The sequence below is a fragment of the Cynocephalus volans genome, chromosome 2, assembly GCF_027409185.1.
Source record: "Cynocephalus volans isolate mCynVol1 chromosome 2, mCynVol1.pri, whole genome shotgun sequence".
Lineage (NCBI taxonomy): Eukaryota > Metazoa > Chordata > Mammalia > Dermoptera > Cynocephalidae > Cynocephalus > Cynocephalus volans.
Window position 1 is genome coordinate 196,037,525 of NC_084461.1, and position 21,019 is coordinate 196,058,543.

General features: G+C 43.1%; 1 protein-coding gene across 1 annotated transcript; it reads left to right on the plus strand.

Annotated features, from left to right (window-relative positions):
* The first annotated feature begins 7,059 nt into the window (after positions 1-7,059).
* Positions 7,060-19,306, plus strand: PRKAB1 (protein kinase AMP-activated non-catalytic subunit beta 1). Its single transcript, XM_063086582.1, has 8 exons — positions 7,060-7,203; positions 7,335-7,565; positions 9,966-10,129; positions 11,365-11,458; positions 11,744-11,858; positions 13,987-14,120; positions 17,636-17,704; positions 17,916-19,306. The coding sequence occupies exons 2-8, from the start codon at positions 7,407-7,409 to the stop codon at positions 17,991-17,993; spliced, it is 813 nt and encodes a 270-aa protein (XP_062942652.1). The 5' UTR covers positions 7,060-7,203; positions 7,335-7,406; the 3' UTR covers positions 17,994-19,306.
* Positions 19,307-21,019: the final 1,713 nt, after the last annotated feature.

The window sequence follows — 21,019 nt, forward strand, 5'->3', positions numbered from 1 at the left end:
ATTCTTGATCTAGTATGATACACCAAACAAGTCATGGCCTCTAATTTTCAGATCTTTACTGAATTTGGTAACAATAAAAAACACGTATCCATAGTTAGATATTCAATAGATGTTAAAACAAACAACCATTCCAGCTTTATATATTTTTTTAATATATTTATATTTACACTTACATCCTGATCTATTGGCTCACTGAAAATTGTCTCACCCTTCACCCAGTGATCTGTTCATAGTATCTAAAATTTCCACATCAGGCTGGTTGCCTTCATTTGAATGCTGGTTCCATGACTTCCTAGCTGTGTGACCTTAAGCAAGTCACTTCACCTTTCTTAGCTCCAACTTCTTCATCAGCAAAATACAAGTGATGATAATAATATTAGATCCCTCAAAGGATTGTTGAGAGGATTACATGAGTTCATATATCAAGCACAGTGCCTGGCACATAAAACGGGCTTAATAAACAGTTTTCACTTTCACATCTACAATCTTCAGATCTCAACTTCACTGTCACTTCCTGCATGAAGCCTTCCCTAACCTCTTGACTTGGTCATATCCTTCTCACTAGGGCACATTTCTCCTTCCTAGCATTTGTCACAGATGATTGTTGGATGATCGTTTGATTGATGTCTCTCTTTTCTAATAAATCACAAGCACTCAGAACAAAGCCTAGGTCTGGTTTTGTCCAACATTCTACCCTCAGCATCTAACCAGTGCCTGGAAAATACCAGTTAAGTTATGCCATTCTTAATTATTGGTAAGAAAATAATTAATGGGGCCGGCCCGTGGCTCACTCGGTAGAGTGCGGTGCTGATAACACCAAGGCCCCGGGTTCGGATCCCATATACGGATGGCCGGTTCGCTCACTGGCTGAGTGTGGTGCTGACAACACCAAGTCAAGGGTTAAGATCCCCTTACCGGTCATCTTTTAAAAAAAATAAAAATAAAAAAATAATAATAATTAATGAAGTTAGAAAAATGAAGGCCTCTGAGAAAATAAATGGTAACTAGAATGAGTGCCATAAACTGGTTAGGTTCTGATGGGCTAGATGACCTGTGTCATGAGACACTTTACAGAAGGCAAGACCTAGAAAGGGGGTTGGGGGGGTATCCTGCAAGACAGTTTGCAGAAAATAAATTGGAAAAAAGATAAACTGCACATCTACCACTTGTCCTGGGACCAACTCTGTTTGTTTGTTTGTTTGTTTGATTGAGGCAAAATTCACATAACATAAAACATTAATTTTAAAGTACATTTTAAAGTGAACAATTCAGTGGCATTTAGTATTCACAATGTTGTGCAACCACCAAATCTATATTGTTTCAAAACATTTCATCCCTCCCAAAAGAACACCTCATAACAATTAAGCAGTCACTTCCCATTTCCTCTTCCCCAGCCCCTGTCCATCACCAATATGCTTTCTATTTCTATGGATTTACCTGTACTGGACATTTTATATAAATGGAATCACATAATATGCGAATTTCTGGTGTTTTTCACTTGGGATAATATTTTTAAGGTTCACCCATATTTTCATGTATCAGTGCTGCATTCCTTTTTATGTTTGAATAATGTCCCATTGTACAAACATACCACAATTTGTTTATCTGTTCATCCGTTGATGGACATTTGGGTTGTTTCCACTTTTTGGCTGTTAAGAATAGTGCTGTCTAAGACTATTTTTAAAGCCTCCATAGTTTGCTACATCATGAAGAATGAAATCTCACAGCACCCTGGACCATAAACCAAGCCACAAGATCCAAATAACTTTCTATGGTCACTAACTTCTTATACAGTTCAGCAAGGTGGTGTGCCTGGTCACCTATAACCTAAGTGGTCGAACAAAGATTTTTGTGCAAGTAATTTATTTGAAAGGTAATTCTGAGTATTTATTTTTTGAGATGAGCCCAAGAAGTGATAAAGGAAAGGAAGGGAAAGAAATCAATAAATTCAGTATGCTTTTATGCAGTAATTTGATCAAGTTACTGCTATGGGCAATTGGGGTTCATTCACACTGGGAACCTCTGAGACACTGTGGGTAACACTTAGAGTTGTCCCATCCAAGGGGCAAGGAAGTTGGGGTATTTATCTACCAGTTCCCATCTGTCACTGGCTGAGAGCTGCTCTCAAGGTATTCACTCTGATTCTGCTTTGTCCAGCCCAAGCTTTCTCCAGAAGGCCCTCAGACAGAGTTGCATGTGCAGCTTTGGGCATGCACAGAAGCACACATGCAGATGGGATATGGTGCTCACCAATAGTATGTTAGAGTGATTATCAAACCCTGATCCTCAAATCCCTGGGAGCTTACATTTTAAACAGATGAGACGGATAGAGACTTCCTCTTGTTTTTTTCACCTCGGTTGGATCTTTGCCCAAATACTGCTTTAGTTTGTCCATTGTTCTCTTGAAAAGAAACATTCCTTTAAAGTTTCTTGAAAGAAGATTTGGGGGTGAACTTTAGTAAGAAAGGTGTGTTACCTTGAGCTGGGCACTTGTCCTTTCTGGACTCAATTTATCCTGTAAGTGAAGCTATTTCTTTTTAAAAATCTTTTTATTGAAAATAAAATAAAGATACAGAAAACCACACAAAAGAAATATATGAGACTGGCCAGTTGGCTCAGTTGGTTAGAGCACCATCTTGTAGTAGCAACGTCAAGGGTTCTAATCTCAGCCAAGGGTTCTAATCCTTGCAAAGGGTACTGGCCAGCCACCAAAAAAAGAAAAAAGAAACAAAGAAAGAAATATATGGTAGTGAATTACTACAAGGCAATGCTTCAATTACCACCACCCAAGTCAAAAAATACAGTTTGTTGGACATCCCAGAAGTCACAAAATGAGGCTCTTTGCTAATTAAGGTCTCTTCCCCAAGAGTCTACACTGCTGAGGTTTACAAGTCTGTATTTTTATATCTAGCTAAATACTCAACCCAATGCCCAAATTCTATGATCTTATAAAATTTATACTATCAATCAACACATGAGTCAGATAACATTACTCCCATACACAGGTCCTCCCATGAATTCCCCCTGACTTGGAATAAAATCCAGAATGCTCCCCATTGCCAACAAGGCCCAACACGATCAAGTCTATCCTCCTGCTACCCAATACACTCCAGCCATCATAAGAATTGCCTTTATCTTTCTCCAGCATGCAAAGCTTGTACCACTTCAGGGCCTTTGCACTTGCATTATCCCTCTGCCTGAAATGCTCCTCCCAAACTCTTCTCCTGTCTGACTCTTTGTCATTGAAGTCTTGGCTCAATTGTCATCTCCCTAGAGAGGCCCTCCATGACCACCTCATCTAAAGCAGTACCCCTGTCACTCTTTCACATAACTCCATTTTATTTCCACCATCATAGTCATCACTCTGTGAAATTATCCAGCTTATTTAGTTGATCACTTGTGTATATCTATCTGCCACATGGGGCCCTTCAACTTTGCAAAAGGATAAACAATGCCTGTCCTTTTACTCCTTTATCCTTACACCCAGAACAATGCCTGTCATATATTGGCTCTCCATCATAACAGTGAACCAAATGCTGTAGAATGAATTTATTTTACTTCTATGTCAATGATTTTCTGTCACAATGACATGTGCATCTCAGTGGTAAGAGAATACAGGGCTGTCTAGCAAGAAAAGATGGACAAGCCTCTCAAACACTGGGAGCATTACTTACACTGGCTGAGCAAAATTCAGAAGGCCTGGTGGAAACCCAGTTGAGGCAACTAAAAGTACACTTGTAATTCTATCTCAACAGCTCACACACATTGTAGTCTGTCTTAGTGAGCTCAGACTGCTATAACAAAATACCACGGATTGGGGGGCTTAAACAACAGGAATTTATTTCTCACAGTTCTGGAAGCTGGGAAATCCAAGATCAGGGTGCCAGCATGGTCCCTGTATGGTGAGGGCTCTCTCCTTGAATAACAGTAAACAAAAAGTCTACCAAAAAGAAAAAAAATTCTAAGCTCAATGAAGATTAAAATTCTCCTTTTCTGAAAGTCAGTGTGGTTTTCCAGAATTTAATTGTACATATAATGTTGTGTGGCAGGTATTCTACATACAAGCTACCTCTGATTCTTATGCTCAAATGTTTCTGTTAAGAGAGTGGCCAGGGCCATTGCTAGTCCATATGATGCATTTATGCAAATTTTTTAAAACTGCCCATTCCTCCAGGAATGCAGTCTGATGACTAGAGCTCAGGTGGAATCTCAGTACCTACTTGCCTCCTTGGGCAGGCACCTGTGCAGAGTACACTTATTTCACCCCAGTTACTGGGCTGTTCCATTGGCTGAAAACCACTGACAGCATCCCCAGGCTATCACTTATGGTGTTTGGCATCAAGGGCCCATGCTTCCATTTTTATCTTATCCAAGCCAGAGCAGAAGTCTTGAAACTTTTCTCACACATCAAAGCGTGTGCATAGCTCAGATAAGGAGTCCATGGCTCATGTGTTCTTGCTTATCTCTCAAGTTGTTTGGGAGAGAATCTAAAGCTCACCATCTTCCTGTTCATGGTTTCCTCACTTTCTCCTGTGAGCAAGTCATGCTCGCTATTAGAAAAACAGCCCAAAGAACACTTCTGGGTCATCCACAGTAACTTGTCTTATTCAATTAAGCAAGCACATTCGACATTTCTAATTATATTGTGTAAATTAAACTCTCAGTCACCAGCTCCAGGAAGTCTTTCCTGGCTCCCCTTCTCTTCCCTGGCCTGGGCTACCGTAGAACCCCTTGCCTACCCGTATTCAAATTATTGCCTTTCTGTGAGTCTGCTCCCACCTCTAATTTACAGATTTCTTTGGGATTAGAACCACATTTTATTTATTTTTGTTTTTTAAAAATGTTTTTAAATTTTAAAAATAATACATCCTCATGGTATAGGATTTTTCAAACAATACAGAAGTTTATAAACTAAAAAGTGAAAGTCCCCTTTCTACCTATCTGCTCGTGTTTCCAATCCCACTCCTCTCCCTAGAGGGGACCATCATTAACAGGGTGTTGTATATCCTTCCAGAGCTATTCATTTGCAAGCATAATGATGCTAATAAAAATGATAAGAGTTATTGAGTGTTTACTAAGAGTCAGGTGCGGTGCTAAGCACTTTTTACGCATGCTCCCAATTAATTCATAAAACAAGCCTATAAGGTAGGTGTTATTTTTATTCCCCATTTCATGAAACAAATCAAGGTGACAGTTACTAAGTGGTAAAGCTAAACTTTGAGCCCAGGCAGGCTGACTTCAGAGTTCATGCTCTTAACTCCTGTTGTTGTGCCACTTGTTCACTGACCTTGCAATGTCAAAGACACGTTTCCATAGTTACCCACAAAATTCTATTTCTTCCTTTTTAAAAGTTGCTCAGTGTATTAGTCAGGGTTCTCCAGAGAGACAGAATCAATAGGATATATTATAAATATATGAGAGGAGTTTATTAGGGGAATTAGTTCACGTGATTATGAAAAAACGTCCCACGATGGGCCGTCTGTAAACTGGATGCTGGTAGTGTGGCTCGGTCCAAGTCCAAAGGCCTCAAACCAGGCATCAGGGAAGCTGATGGTGTCCTTGGTGTAAGTCCTGTAACCCAAAAGCTGAAGAGTCTTGAGCTCTGATGTCCACAGACAGGACTGAAGAGTGTATCCCAGCTCCAGTGGATAGAAAGAACGATTCACCTTTTTCCTCTGTCTTTTGTTCTCTCCGGACCCCCAACAGATAGGATGGTTCCCACCCACATTGAGAGTGGGTCTTTCCCACCCAGTCCACTCAGACTCTCATACTAATCTCTACTGGAAACCCCCTCATTGACACACCTAAAAAGATAGCTTTACCAGGTTTCTCAGCATTCCTTCATCTAACCAAGTCAATACCTAGAATTAACCTTCACACTCAGTAATCTATTAAACACATTTTTAATTCATTTAGTTGTTCTCCTACTGAAACCTCTTAAGATTTTGCAGTTTTTCATTTCTTGATTTCATCAAATCTAAGATTCCATTGATTTTAAGAAGCACTCAATTTCAAGGAGGTTAAAATGTGAAGAAAAAGTGCATCTTAGAAGAAATATATTATTATATTAGGGATTATGCTGCAAATAAACACATTCATATATATAACTTTCATGTGTGTATTTCTGTAGATGTTTCCTACAAGTAAAATTGTGTGTCAAAATGAAGGTGCATTTTTTTATTTTGATAGATATTGCTGAATTCCCTCCAGTGACCTTATCTTAGTCATCTATGTTCCCCATTTACTTAACACAATGTTTGGTAGTTTGTAGGTACTAAATAAATATTCAGTGGATGAAATGCATGACCAGGCCCAGCAAATGCAGTGTTTTAAGATACACGAAAAAACAAAACAAAAACAAAAACATGACAATGACAATAGAATATTTCCACATGTGTATGCACGTCTTGCTGAAACACTGGCCACAGTAAATGACAAACGCTAATGCATTTTACACAGAATGAATGTGTACAAAGTGATTACAAGATATCTTGCAAAATTACCTATGAAAAAGGTACTCAATTTCATAAAAATACACTAAAAGCTCCTTCGTTTTATAACCTCCCAGCCTCCTGGACGTAAAAAATTTCCAGAGGTCTTATGGTCTGTCATTTTCAAAAAACCTTCAAAACTACCTGCATCCCCCAACCCTAAAACCCTGAAATTATGATTCTGCAGGTCTGGAGTGGGAGCTGCATTTTCAACAAGCAGTCCAAGTGATTCTGATGCACTCTAAAGCGTGAGAGCTAGTGCATTAAAGAGCTTTAAGAATAGGGATGTCTTACTTAGATTTGCACTTTGGTTGTTGCGTGGAAAGGAGCGACTGGAAAATACCAAATGGCATCACGCAGCCCAGCGCAGGGAAAGCGGCCCAGACGGCCTGCGCGCTAGCGCTCCCCCTTCCGGCCCTCAGCGGCTTTGTCCTGGGCCCGGCCCTGAGCGGCCGACTGCGACTGCGCGCTCCGAGACCTGAGGAGGCCGCCGGGGAGAGCGGGCGGTCGAGCAGCCCAAGACCGGAAGCGGAAGTGAGGTCAAGTTAAGCTCGCTGGCCTCGCCCGCCGCAGCTACCTCTACGCCGTGGGCCTGGTCGGGCCGACTCGTGGAGTTGCCGGAAGCGGAAGTTGCCAAGGGGCTGAGGAGTTGCTCGGAAATCGTTGGGTTATCTTCGCGCTCTTCGGGTGCGCGCCGCGACTACCTGAGCAGGTAAAGCGAGGTTGTGAGACTTCGGCAGCTCAGCTGACCCGGTACAGGCCGGCTCCCGGCCTGAACACCAGCCCGAGGGACGTGGCACTCCGGTGCTCCGACCCCTTCCCCAGGATCTTTGTGACCCCCAGATTCCGGGAGTCCCGTGTCTCAGTCCCTTTTCTGGACTGAGGCTGCGTCCAGCTTCACCTTGTCCACCCGTCATGGGCAACACAAGCAGTGAGCGCGCCGCGCTGGAGCGGCAGGGAGGCCATAAGACGCCCCGGAGGGACAGCTCGGGGGGCACCAAGGATGGGGACAGGCCCAAGATTCTGATGGACAGCCCCGAGGACGCCGACCTCTTCCACGCCGAGGAAATCAAGGTGCGGGGTCGGTGGGGAAATCCCATTCCCCTTGACTGATGTTGAGGGGAAGAGCCCTCTTCTAGATTCCCGCCACATCCCTTCTAAAACCTTCAGAGCAGGGAGGGAGGTGGTACTTCACCAGATGGCCCTGTAAGATCCCTTTTAGCAGTCCAGGAACCTGTGTCTAATTACCAATATGAGAAAGCCACCCCGAGGGAGGAGGAACTCACTTCGTTTAACATCATTAAGGAGAAAGCAGCTCTGGGACAGAGTTTCAGATTCTTAATTAATTAAGAGAGTCGAGCTAGCTGTAATTGAGCCCCAGTCTCTGCTTCTCTCTCAGGTATAATTAATTCCACAGCTTTGAGAAATCCTCCCTCACCTTTTTGCAGACTGGCGCTTTTGTAAAAGTGAGTTTGGGAGTTTATTGTCCATTTTGGGGGTAAACCAGAGCGCACCTGTAAGCTGAAAGTATGAGTTGCAGAGCTGTGGAGTTGGACAGCTGACTGCAGCTGCCAGAGGTGTTTAGTTCTGCTTCACGCTTTTGCTTCACCCTGCTTGTTTAGGGAGGGCATGGAAATGTAATCCGACTTCTGGAGGTCAGTGAAGTGTCAGTCTGAAGGAGGCAGCAACAGTTACTCAACTTCTTTCCCCAGTGTTGTTTAAATATGACTGTTTAAATATGTTTTAAATAATCCGACTAAACATTTTTGCAGGCCAAATTTGGACTGCTGCAGTCTGCCTTAATTAATCAAAAACTCAGGTAACTCTTGACTCTGGCTTCAGCCATATTTTTGTTAACCACCTTGATATGGTCTGTGTTTCCTGCTACAGGGCCCAGTCCAAGGACAAGTAGTGATTCTGGCAGCAGATATTTATGTGGTATATCCAAAAAGAACTAATTCCTTAAAGGAACAAAGGAGGTTTAGGAAGGATGAAGGCGTCCTCCACCCAACATATTCTGTTAGTGTCCTGTTTCAAGTTAATTGTCACTGTCCATTAGGCTAACTGTCTGGCAATACATGCCACATTTACCCACCTTTTTTTCTCAGTTATTGGGCTGGGTAATCACATTATTATCTCACACCCTCACTTGGATCTTAGCCTTCAGTCTAACTATAAAGAGCCTGCTTTTACTTGGCTCTACACCCTGTGATTTGAACTTGCTTTCTGCATTTGTTGCATTCCTGAAAAGCTGTGTGCAAAGTGAACTTTGGAATCATGTTTTTCCAGTGACTTGACATCCCCTCTCCCAGAAGGAATTTTGGCCCCAAGAAGGCTATTTAAGACACCATAAGATGTAAACTACTTTCTTCAAGAAATATTTGTTTTGTTGTAGTTCCAAAACTCCTACAAAAAATGTTTAGCATACAAATATGTGGAAAATGATTTTAAGTAGCATCCGTTCTCATTTCATCAGAAGTTACTGAAATCACTTAGTAAACAAACTGGAATGAGTGCCCCAGATACCAGAAAAAGTCATGGATTCTTTTAACAACACCAGTACACCGTTTTGGCTGCTATTAGCTATCACATCCTCAGAGTAAAATGATTCCAGTCTGTTATTACTTAATCTGTAGATCTTGTTATAATTCAAAGAATTCAGGCATCTTTTAGATAAGCTCAGTTAAGTATTTGAAATGAAGGTGATAGAAACCTCGACTCCTTTACGGGTCTCTCTCAGTCTGGAACTCCTATTCTTTTAATGTCTTTGGCTTCTGACTAGGAAAAAATGCGAAAGATTCATAAGCACATATATTTCGCCCAGAGCTGGATGAATTCATTTCTTTCTTATTCTGGAATATCTCAGTTATGCAGCGTTTACTGCACTGAAAGTTATTGTTTACCTTAATGGGGAGGGGTCAGCCTTTGTCTTATTTATCTTTTTCTCCTTAGTGCCTGGACAGCATTCAGTGAAGATTTTTTCCCTTCTACAAAATCTTGATTTGCCACTTTTCAAGTGGACAGCTCTGGAATTGTCCCTAATAAATTTTCATGTACTTTAAATCTCGCTTTGTTAGGAAGGAAGATGACATTTATTAAGCTAGTCTTGGATTTATTGCAGCCTTCTTCCAAATGGGTTTTATAGTTTCTCCTAGATTTTCAGTGTAGACTTCTTTAATGGCAGCAACAATAGCTAATAATTATTAAGCATTCACTGTGTGTCAGACTCTGCAGTGCATTTTACATGGACTGTGTTGCTCTGTCTTCACCACAACCTTAAGAAAAACTTATTTTTATTTTCTCCATTTTGCAGGTGGTGAAACTGAGGCACCACTAGTAAGTTACTGAGTATGGATATGAACCTAGGTAGTAACAGCTGCCTCTTTAGGATGAATTGTCAGTTTTAAGGTAACTGTCTATTGTAGAGAGCTCACTAATGACTTCCTGTCCCTGAGTAAACCGCTCTGCTTCTAGGCTCCAGAGAAGGAGGAATTCCTGGCCTGGCAGCATGATCTGGAAGTGAATGATAAAGCTCCCGCCCAGGCTCGGCCAACTGTATTTCGATGGACGGGAGGTGGAAAGGAAGTTTACTTATCTGGGTCCTTCAACAACTGGAGTAAACTTCCCCTCACAAGAAGGTGATTGCCTGGGGAGTGTTCATGTATTTGTTTTAACCCATGGATACTCTTGTTTCTAAAAACCTTTGAGGGTGAATAGAAAAAGGATATTTCTATAAAACGTATGCTGAGTGGAAAACTAAGCTTACTTTATAAGTAAAAGGATTCAAATCTCAAACCCAAGCAGTCTCTAGGTTTAGAACACATCTTCCATAGAAAAAAGTAACATCTTTCAATGTAAAGTATTTCTGTATCATGGACATCTTTCACTTCAGATACTCAGCTATATATTTGTTCAGTCAGGACTTCTAAGAAACAGAGAAATCTATTCCTAATACACTGAGAGATCACCAGGAGGGGAGACTTAGAGACCTGCTTTTGACCCCACATTAGCCATACTCACAGTCACTTAACACCTGAGCCTCAGTATTCCTGTCTGTAGAAAGGGAATATTGGGCCAGGTGATCTCTGAGCTTCCTTCTAACTTTGACTCTGTGAATTTTGTTTGAAAGGTACATGCTATGTAGGCACCATTAGCAAGGGTAAAAGATGACAATTTATCAGGAACCTTAGCAGGGCTTCTGTCTCAAATTGTCAGTGAGAAAGCATCTTCACTAGTGAGTACTTGATGAAATGAAGGGAGAAATTGTGCCCTGCCAGGCCAGGACTGATGTTGTCAGGGGCCACCTGCTTTTCCAGTGATAACACTGAGGAAGGAATGACTTGGCACAGTAGTCAAAGTCGGTTCCAGTCAGGGAAACAAAACCAAATGAAAGAGCTTTCCCAGAATCTCTTTTTAGTACTTAGGCAAGTTTCTTTAGAGATCATTTGTGCATCCTGTTAAATTGGTCCCCTCTCCTGCCCCAGACTGAGGGACAAAGGGTAAAACTAGGCAGCTTGTCATTTACCTTGTGTTGTCCTTCTCCTTGGCATCTAGGGCTGCCAGGTGATATTTTGCACGCAAGCTTGAGAAGGACGAATGTCTGTCTGTTGACCTTTTAATGTTAGGAATATGGATTCCTGGTATTTGAGCAAAGTGAGTTTCCAGGAAAACCTCTTGCACTGCTGCTTGCATATAGCTTTTCTACATTGAGATCATTATACTGAATTGTATAAATTGGTTAAAAATGTTTGTTCTGCAGCTGAACTCTTGGTTTTACATGGAAGTATTTTGTTTTGTTCCCAAGCTGTTTTGACAAGTAAGCTAAGAGGGCAGCCCACCCAGCTGAAATCCTCTGCTTCCTTTTTCCTCGCAGCCACAATAACTTTGTAGCCATCCTGGATCTGCCCGAAGGAGAGCACCAGTACAAGTTCTTTGTGGACGGTCAGTGGACACACGACCCTTCTGAGGTACTCTTCTGCCCGCCCTTGGTCCTCTGGGTGCCTGCACAGTCCAAACACATCTCCTTCCCTTAAGGATTGTTGCCAGGTCTCTTCACTGTGCTGGGGTAAAAGTCCTTGCGTGTGGCTGAACTAGAGAGCCGTGCTAATTGTCATCCTGTTGGCATACTTGACCAAGATGAGCAAGGTGGCTAGCCAGGAGATGAGCCCTTCCCATCAGGAATTCTAAGTCCTCCAAAGAATAACTCCGCAGACTTTGCACATTATGATTTCTACCTGTCTGTCTCTTCCCAGCCAGTAGTAACCAGCCAGCTTGGCACAGTTAACAACATCATTCAAGTGAAGAAAACTGACTTTGAAGTATTTGATGCTTTAATGGTGGATTCCCAAAAGTGCTCCGATGTGTCTGGTATGAACACAGTTATTTTTTACCACACGTGTGCAGGTGGGGGCTGTGTAGTCTAGAAATACTCTTGTTTCTCTTGCCTCTCACTCTTGAACTAAAGCTGCCCAGTCAGATGGACTTCTGTAGCTCCCTGAAGAGCCACAGAATGAATTCCTAACTCTGTTAGATCAGGTTGTTGAAATTTAGCCCCAAGGGAGCTGTAAGTCATTTTCCAGATTATCTCAGGTATTCAGTAGGTTTGCTTGGCCATAGAAAGCAGACAATGGAAATGGAATCAGAGCTTGATCCTGTGCCAGGGGCAGGGCCGAAGAGCCCTGGAGAGTCACATAGGGTCAGTGACAAACCAGCACTAGGGAAGCCTTCCAGCTCACTTCCCGCTTGTGCCTGGAGAATTTCAGATTGACAGGTGATAAATGGACACCTCGGCGACCTTGGCGGTCACTTGTATGGTACAACAGCGTCTTGTCAGAGTCCCTTCAAAAGAGAAAGAGGCTCACCACAGGAAACAGGATATGCAGCATAACTCTCCTTTACAGGAACCTGCTCAATACAGTCCTAGGCAAACTTTCTCATCTTCCAAAAGTTTTTCAATCGTTGAAGTTTCAATAAATTGCTTTCCATCCAAACCCCACAGGAAGAAAACTACCTGGAACGTAATACATACAATTCGGGGGGAAAGATGTGTTGTAATCTGCAGTGTCAACGCAAACTGCCCTTCCCCGTCTTGCAGGTGGGGGTTTAAACAATTCTGGACCATGTGAGAGGCAGTGAAAAGTTTCCCCAGGAGCATGTCTGACATGCTAAGAAAATGGATTTAGTTCAGTTTCTAGGACAATTCATCATCACTGGGCTGGGCCTGAAGGTTCTGCCACCAGGATCTCTTGTTATCATCAGTTCAGAAGTCACAGTGGTAAATTGACCATGGTGGGCTTGCTGTGGCTGAGGAGTCAGGTTGTTCAGCAGAACTTGGAAATCCAAAAATAACATTCTTTTATCTGGATAGCTAACTAATCTTTTGGAGATACGATTAATTTCTGTTTCAGATTGGTGGGAATCAGGATGGAGGAAGTGCCCAAATATCCTCCTACTTGCTGATAGATATAATGTTAGGTCATATACCAAAGCTTTTAGTCAAGTTTCTATGTGTTATAGACTACTTGCGGAAAGAAAACCGACCCCTCACCACTGATAAACCAACTGTAGGCTCTCAGACTTCTCAAATTTAGACACTCACTTTGTTAAAATATCATATATTTACTCCTTATCGGCCGGTTTTTTGCACTTAACACTTTTCTCAGTTTCCTGCTGTGATATGGTTGGGTCATTTGAAGGGGGCCTGCCCCCTAAAATGACTCTGAGGTAATTGGCAGAGCCAGGGCATATCAGATTTATTTCAGACCAGCCCAGGGATCAGGTGAGCAGAACCCATCCCACATGTTCTTTGGATGATGGCTTGGCCCCTTCCAGCTGGCCAAACATTAATGAAATGAGCTCATTCAGTGAAATGAGCTGCTTCTAACATATGAAATGCTGCACTGAGACGAAGAAGCTCCTTAACATATCTGTATAAGCAACATGCTCAAGCAAGAGTTCGGAAGGAATGTGTGATAGGTTTTTTTTTGGTTTTAGTTTTGAAATGTGTCAGTGCCTCGTATAACCTGTTTTCTCCACTGCCTCTGTATAAACAGGCTGCTTTATCTTCTGTTTTATTCTGGCTGGTGGTGCTCCTAACTGGACTTAGCCACTTAATCCTCACTTGAAGCCTTGAGCTTCTTTGTGATAATTCCAGCCCATCCTGAGCAAGGAGGAGGCATTATTCACCTGTGGCATGTAAGGTTAGGGTATTGAGAACAGTCTCCTTGTTCTTTCCCAGACTCACCACTTTGCCACAACTTCTGTCTTCTACCAGGGCGTGTGTGTTTACTACTGATTTTTATGCTAACTACCCAGATTCCAAAAAGGTTTTCTCCTTTGCTGTTCACCCTTGGAGCATGTATTTACTTACAGAGAATATAAATCTATATTGAAGGAACAAGAGACGAAAACTAGATGACAGTGCCATAAATTAAATGAGACTGCTCCTGGAACTCCTGATTGTCAAAGTCAATGTCTTGTCATCATCTCCCAACAGAGCTGTCCAGCTCCCCGCCAGGACCCTACCATCAGGAGCCCTACGTCTCCAAACCAGAAGAGCGGTTTAAAGCGCCACCCATCCTCCCTCCACACCTGCTCCAGGTCATCCTGAACAAAGATACAGGAATTTCTGTGAGTACATGGGCATCTGCCTTCATCGTTCTCCATGGTCATGTCCACCTCTTGCTAGGCAGCTGGTGAACAAGCTCAGTGTTGCCCACTGGTGTGAACTGCCACAGCCCACCTCTGACATGGGGACGGGCTGCTAGTAAGATGTTCCAGAGTATGGCTGCTGCCTCCCTGTGTCACAAAGCCTTTCTGAATTTTTCTTCCTTGCCTTTCACTCCTGTCTCAACCTAAGTCCCATTTCATTTAAATTTTATAAAAAAATATATAGCCACCCTTCTTAGTAAGCTACATATTGGAACTCCTACTCAGACCCCCAAGTTTTAAAATTTAGTTTTAGTCACTAAGTTACTTTCAGAAACATCAGTGTTCCTGGATCAAAACAAGGAGTATCTGGGTAATACACATTTCCTCTGCGAAATTAATATTACACGCAAAAAAGAAGTGTGTGTCCTCCTGGATCCTGAAGAGCAGTCAGTTATTCCCTTTTGATTAATTTTCCATTCTGTTTAACCTGGATTGCCTGGTGCACCTGGCTCTGGAATGCATGGCATAGCCATAATGCTCTTCAGTTTGGTCCAAGCAGCCACCTAAGAGGTACGTGCTTAGAAGGTGCTAAAGTAATCGTGCTGCTCAGGACTCCACCCAGAAGTAGAGGACACATATGCTGAGATGAGGAGCTGAATATATACACATGTAGGCATTGCCTACAGCAGTCACTGCGGGGCTGGTCAGGACAGAGTCCCAGAGTTTGTTACCCTGTCCCAATGGGACTTGCCTTTCACAGGGCACCAGGTTTCCCCCTGTGCCAAGAGTGCCCCAAGCACACACCTGGGAGCTGGGTCGGCCGTTCAGGTGCAGGCCAAGAAGAGGCCAGTGGTCAGGGCCCTGCTGGGCCAACCATGTTTCCAGCACTGAGTCGGCAACATCTCAAACGGGCAACAGGTCAAGAACCAAAAAGACATTTAGCTTCTATCTTAGAAGCACCTGGGTGAGGCTGCGTCTCTTAACTCTAATTTTACAAAGGTTTGTAGGTTAGATGACTTCCAGTGCCCTCCTAAGCCAGTAAGATATTTTTACTTGTTTTTTTCCTGGGAAAGGGAGGCATCACTAGCTGGCTTCTCTAGTAGAGACAGCTTTTGGAAATAGACCAACTGAGAGTGGCCCAAGAAGCTGGGAATATGGACTAGGAGAGAGCTTCAGGACCCCTCTGTCCAAGGCAACACCAAGTTCTAACATGAACTTTGGTTATAGTTATAATATTAAATGGCTAGTATTTAATATGTCTAAAACTAGTCTAAGTGCTTTTTATGCCTCACAACAACCCTGTGAAGTAGATACTATTATTACCCCCATTTTATGGATGGGGAAACTGAGGCACAGAGAGGTCAAGCAACATCCCAGGGAGAATATTTAAAATGTACTCTTAGAGATTTTCAGGAATACAATACATTATTATTAACTATAATCACTGTGTTGTACAATAGGTCTCTTGAATTAGTTCCTCTTGTCTAACTGATATTTTGTGTCCTTTGAACAACATCTCCCCACTACCATCACCATTATTCATCACCCCACCAGCCTCTGATAACCACCATTCTACACTCTACTTCTGGGAGTTCAACTTTTTTAGATGCTACTTATAAATGAGATCATGGAGTATTTGTCTTTCTGTGCCTGACTTATTTCACTTAGCATAATGTCCTCCAGGTTTATCCATGTTGTTGCAAATGACAGGATTTCCTTCTATTTTAAGGCTGAATAATATTCCATCGTGTATATACACAACATTTTCTTTATCCATTCATTCGTCAATGAACACATATTCCATATCTTGGCTGTTGTCAATATTGCTGCAGTGAACATGGGAGGCAGATATTGCTTCAATATATTGATTTCATTTCCTCTGCATGTATACCCAGTAGGGGTTGCTGGATCATATGGTAGTTCTATTTTTAATTTTTTGAGGAACTCCATACTGTTTTCCATGATGGCTGTACCAATTTACGTACCCATCAGTAGTACTGTAAGACAGTAGTTTTTAATTGTTCTTATCACCAAAAGTGAGAAGTGTGTCAGGTGATGCATATGTTAATTAGCTTAGCTTAGTCATTCCACAATGTATACATATTTTAAAACATCGTGTTGTATGCAATAAATATATATAATTTTTTATCTGTCAATTTAAAAAACTAATTACTTAAAATACAAACCTCCCAGGGTCCCACAGTAAGTAGCTGAGCCAGCATTCAGATCAGGCAGGTGGTGCCAGACCCTGTGTTCTCACCAGCTGCCCTGCACAGCCTCCCCAGCAGGTGCTCACTGGGTATGTTGACAGAACAATCAGCCCAGCCCCTGGGATCCTGAGCCTAGAGCAAGGTCAAGTGCGATGCTCAAAATCTCCCAGCCAATGGTAGCAGAGCTGGAACAACGATCTGGCTTTCCCAGCTGTCCACCCCACATTGCCTCCACCAAGGACGGTGGTTTGAGAAAACCAGCAGGTACAACTTTTGTCAGATTGTAGGCTGCTCTGTCCCCAAAGAGATCTTCTCAACTCTGAACTTAGAATCACCATGGGACTTGTTAGCATGCAGCTTTCTAGGCTCCCCTCAGACCTTCTAAACCAGAAGCCCTTGATATGGCCACGCACATTTGTGCTGAGGACGGCTCCAGCTTTATCATTTAAGAAAGTCTCGTTGTACCTCCTCAGCAGTCCTACACCCAGGGCAGCTCCAGAGTTCTTGGTTTTACACCACGTTTTAGGGCCATGAGAAGCCCTCAGGTGGCTGTGAGATCTTGAGGTGCTTTAGGGCTAGGGCTGCAGACCTCCCCACTAGTGTAGAGTGACCGTGAACACAACCCTTCCCTTAAAGCAGCAACCATGGATGACAGGCAGTAGACTACCACCTCAGAGTAGTTGCCCTGTGCTTTTTTTAAAATTTGAATTAGTATTTATAAAAGATAGGAGTGTACAATGGGGGGAAAAAATCCAGATTTCTGGCTTCTTTTAAAAAATAAGAAGGTGTGACAGCACTAAGTGCCAGGCCTATGTGAGCTTTTATGGAGAAATAATGTCTTCCCCAATTATCCATTTCATTCTTAAAGTTCATTGCCTGAGTTTTACAGATATAAGTTCGAAATCCACTGCTCAGGAGCATTTAATATAGATTGTATCTTCCTGCATTCTCTGAAAGTGCTTTCAGTGGACAGCTCCTTCCTGCCCCTCCCTCTGTAAGAGGACAGAATCATGGCCCACACTTTAGAGGCCAGGGTAAAAGCCTGATCAGAGAGACACACTGGTGCATCCATCAGGCATGCAAGGAGCTCCCTTCAAGTCAGAGGGCATGATCCTCTCACCTCACCTGTCATCTTGGACAACCACATTCATTGCCTAACTTAGGGAGAGAGTCTGGCTGATAGCCCGCCTCCTTTCCTTTGATACCTGGTGTCATGAAATAAAGGGAAGAATCTTACTGATTTCCAAATCCTAAATGCTCATGTCTGCCTTTGTTCCTTCACAGTGTGATCCAGCTTTGCTCCCTGAGCCCAATCACGTCATGTTGAACCACCTCTATGCACTTTCTATTAAGGTAATGATATGTCTGTCCTTGTTAAGAGCTGTTTTTCTCAATGTGTGCTCTGAGGACCCCCAGCAGAATTATCTGTGGGTACTGATATAAAGGGCAGCTTCCAGGACTTAATGCAGACTCTCAAGCTTAAGTTCTAAAGGTGGGCCCAGGAATTTGTGGGTTCACGTCCTAACTCAGTCCTGCCTCTGATCATTTCCTCCCTCTTCCTTAGGATGGAGTAATGGTGCTCAGTGCAACCCACCGGTACAAGAAAAAATACGTCACCACCTTGTTATACAAGCCTATATGAGGAGTCGAGAGCCGACAGTGGGCCCCAGGGAAGTTTGCACCATCAGGTTCCACGCGTGCATGCTTTCCACTAGAGGGAATGGACTGTAAATTTCTCATTTCACACTCTATAAGACATTTCATACCTGCCCTAGTCCTACTTGAAGTTTTGTGCAGGCACAGCAGCTCCTGAAGAGCCTGGGTCTGTAACAGTCTTCTTAGTACCCTATGGCTTAAGCCTCAGGGCTTCAGCAAGGCCAAGAATGGAGGAAGGGAAATGGGGGATCTGCAGCCCCTGCTCCGCAATGACTGAGGACAGGTGCAAGTCGAAACCTACATCCTCTCAACTGGTCATAAGATTCTTCTTAAGCCAAAAATGTCCACAGCCGCTTTGCTAGTAAAAATCTGGGAAGCGGGAACTGAGGCCACACAAAATTTCTCATCGTCTGTGCTTTTTGAAGGCCATTGACTTGTCCCTGTTGAGGCCTGGCTGTGGAGCTACGAGTAAGTACAGTGTTGATCTTGCCTATCTTTCAAAATCCAAGCAATAGGTTGTCTCCCATACTCAGCTCCAGGGAGATGTAATTTCTGTAGAAATTAGAAGCTGTCTGATTTCCAGATGAAGTTTTAAAGTTGTTTCTTACATTTATGTGCACTAAATACTTTTTTTTAACCAGAGGTGGCTGGCTGTATAGCCTTAAGGCAATGTTAAGTCACCATAACTAGAATATAGATCACATGAACTGTGCTCAGCAATAATCTGTTCCCAGAACAGACTTTTAAACCTGCTGCCGATTTCTCCATTTAGCTGGCTGATCCTGAGGACTAACCACTGTCCGCTAGAAGTTTGTCCAGGATTTTATTCCAGTTGTAATGAGGTGACAGTGTTAGCGTAACAACGTTGGAGAAGCACCACCCTCCTGTTGATTACAGGCTGTGCCACCTTACTCAGGACCTTTGCCCCTAGTTAGCCAAGAAGCTGCAACAGTTGCTAGTGCTTGTACTGAAAGGGATTTAGAACTTGACTGCTGCATTCTGAATCCATGTCAGGAAGACATCCTTTGGACCAAAGCAGACCTCTTTACACTCGGCTCAGTTTCCAGTGAGATGCTGCAGATGTGCCTATTAGTGCAGGTTCCTGTCACACAGAGAGCAGAAGCTATCTTTATGCCCTTTGTTCCTGCCATGAGAGGGAGGAATGAGCTCCATGGTTTCCAGTATTTATTTGGTAAACCTGTGTGCAAGGTACCCTTTTTTGTTACTTTTCAAAACACTGAATTACTGTTACCTTGACGTACAAATTTCAATAAAGCTTTGTAAAGATAATTGGACGTGCACTTGGAGGAAGGTTTGATTTTATTCAGTCGTTTAGAGAAGAGACTAGAACTCTTCCAGAGGTTTATTCAGTACCATCCTTGTGGCACTCTGGAGTGAGCAGACAGGGCTCTCCAGCAGCCCCACAGCTGAGGGCCATTCCCTTGACGCACCCGTTCAGCACAGTTTGGAAGCCTGTTAAAGGGCCTCAAAACTGAGCCCCTTTGAACTGCTCAATCACAAGGGATGCTGAGAGATAACGGCGAAGGTTCCTGGCCTGGGCAGGTTGGTGGCATCCCTAAGCCAGTGGTTTTGCTTCCTCGTGCTCAATAAACAAGCCCCACAGGGGAGCCTGGGATCATGACAGTGGTTTGGGAGATAGATGTTTCTGGAGTCAGAGCTGTTATCAGCTGAAAGGGGCTCTGTCCCTTCTCCCCCCAAAAAGATGGAAGGTTAAGGGTGTCCCTTGAAAACTTTTCTTTTCCAGCATCAGGAAAGATTTAAAATAAATGTAGCAGGAAAGGGGGAAGGTCTGGGTCATGTGGTCACTTGAGGTTTAAAGTAGCCTGGAAAGCATTCCAAGCCGGATAATTACCCCTCTTACCCCAAAAACTCAAGTAATGGAGGAACCCTAGTACAACCTACAAGCCTAATGTAGGGATGGTGGGGATTATTAAAGTAGACTAAGGAAATAGACATAGCAATCCTCTTTCCAAAGTTTTTTTTTTTTTTTATTGTAACAGTTGACTGTACATGTCTCTGGGGTACAGAGTTGAACATCAATACTCGTGTGTAATATGTGGTGCTCACATCAGAATAATTATTGTATTCAATAATATACACTATAAAATACTTTAAATAACAATTGTAAATATATAGCTAAGCTCGAAAGTATGAAAGGTATATTCAAACCAGAAACGAAGAAGCCACTGCCCTGTTGGTGAACTATGAGCACAGCCCCTCCATCCATTGTTGGGCCTCAGGGAGGGAGATGCTGAGGCCAGGACCCAGCTCTGGGCTCCAGGGCAAGGGTTTGGCACATCTAAGCAGGAGAGCCCCTGCATGAGTAAGCCTAGAATAGCACTGCCCTTTCTGTAACAGGGTCTAGAGAATCTGGTTGCTGGCCTGAGAGGGAACCTTGAGCCCTAGACTGCGAATGGAAAAGCAAGAAGTTGGAAAATCCAGCATGCAAATTAGCTCTAGCCGCAAAGTGCTGAAAAACTCAAGCTGAAAGTCCAATGTAAAAACTAGTTTGGAGCTGGTCACCCTGTAAGAGTTCTCTGAGCCCTGGCACCAACCATGGGGGACCCCCAGCTGAGATAACAGCTGAGGTGGAAGAGGGTCGCCACACCCACAAAACGTGAGGTCACGGGTATCTGAAACAGCATTTTCCACATCTATGTGCATGTTTAAAAGCATTCATTTTATTTAAGAAGCACACAAAAGGAAGTCCATTATGGCCCAGAAGACTATCTACAGTTCCAAGTGAAATACTTTATCCCCAGGAAGCTGAAAGTAATGGCGATTATTTTACAGAGGTAGAAAAGGAGGAGACCCTGCTTTGCCCAAATCACAGGATCAAAGCCACATGTCAAATGAGGGAAACTGTGGCCCAGTTAATGCTTTCTCTATTAGCTTTCCCTTTATGGGAGAGGACTGGTTACACAGCTAAAGTTTTTCCCTCCAGAAATTGATGTACAAATGAATTTATAGAGCCAAAGGTAAAGCCTGAAA

Bases quoted from the DNA above. Each gene is read 5' to 3' on its own strand.
- PRKAB1 (XM_063086582.1), top strand. From the start codon at position 7,407: ATGGGCAACACAAGCAGTGAGCGCGCCGCGCTGGAGCGGCAGGGAGGC. The intron at 7,566-9,965 runs GTGCGGGGTCGG...CTCTGCTTCTAG, and splicing joins TCCACGCCGAGGAAATCAAG to GCTCCAGAGAAGGAGGAATT. The intron at 11,459-11,743 runs GTACTCTTCTGC...GTCTCTTCCCAG, and splicing joins GGACACACGACCCTTCTGAG to CCAGTAGTAACCAGCCAGCT.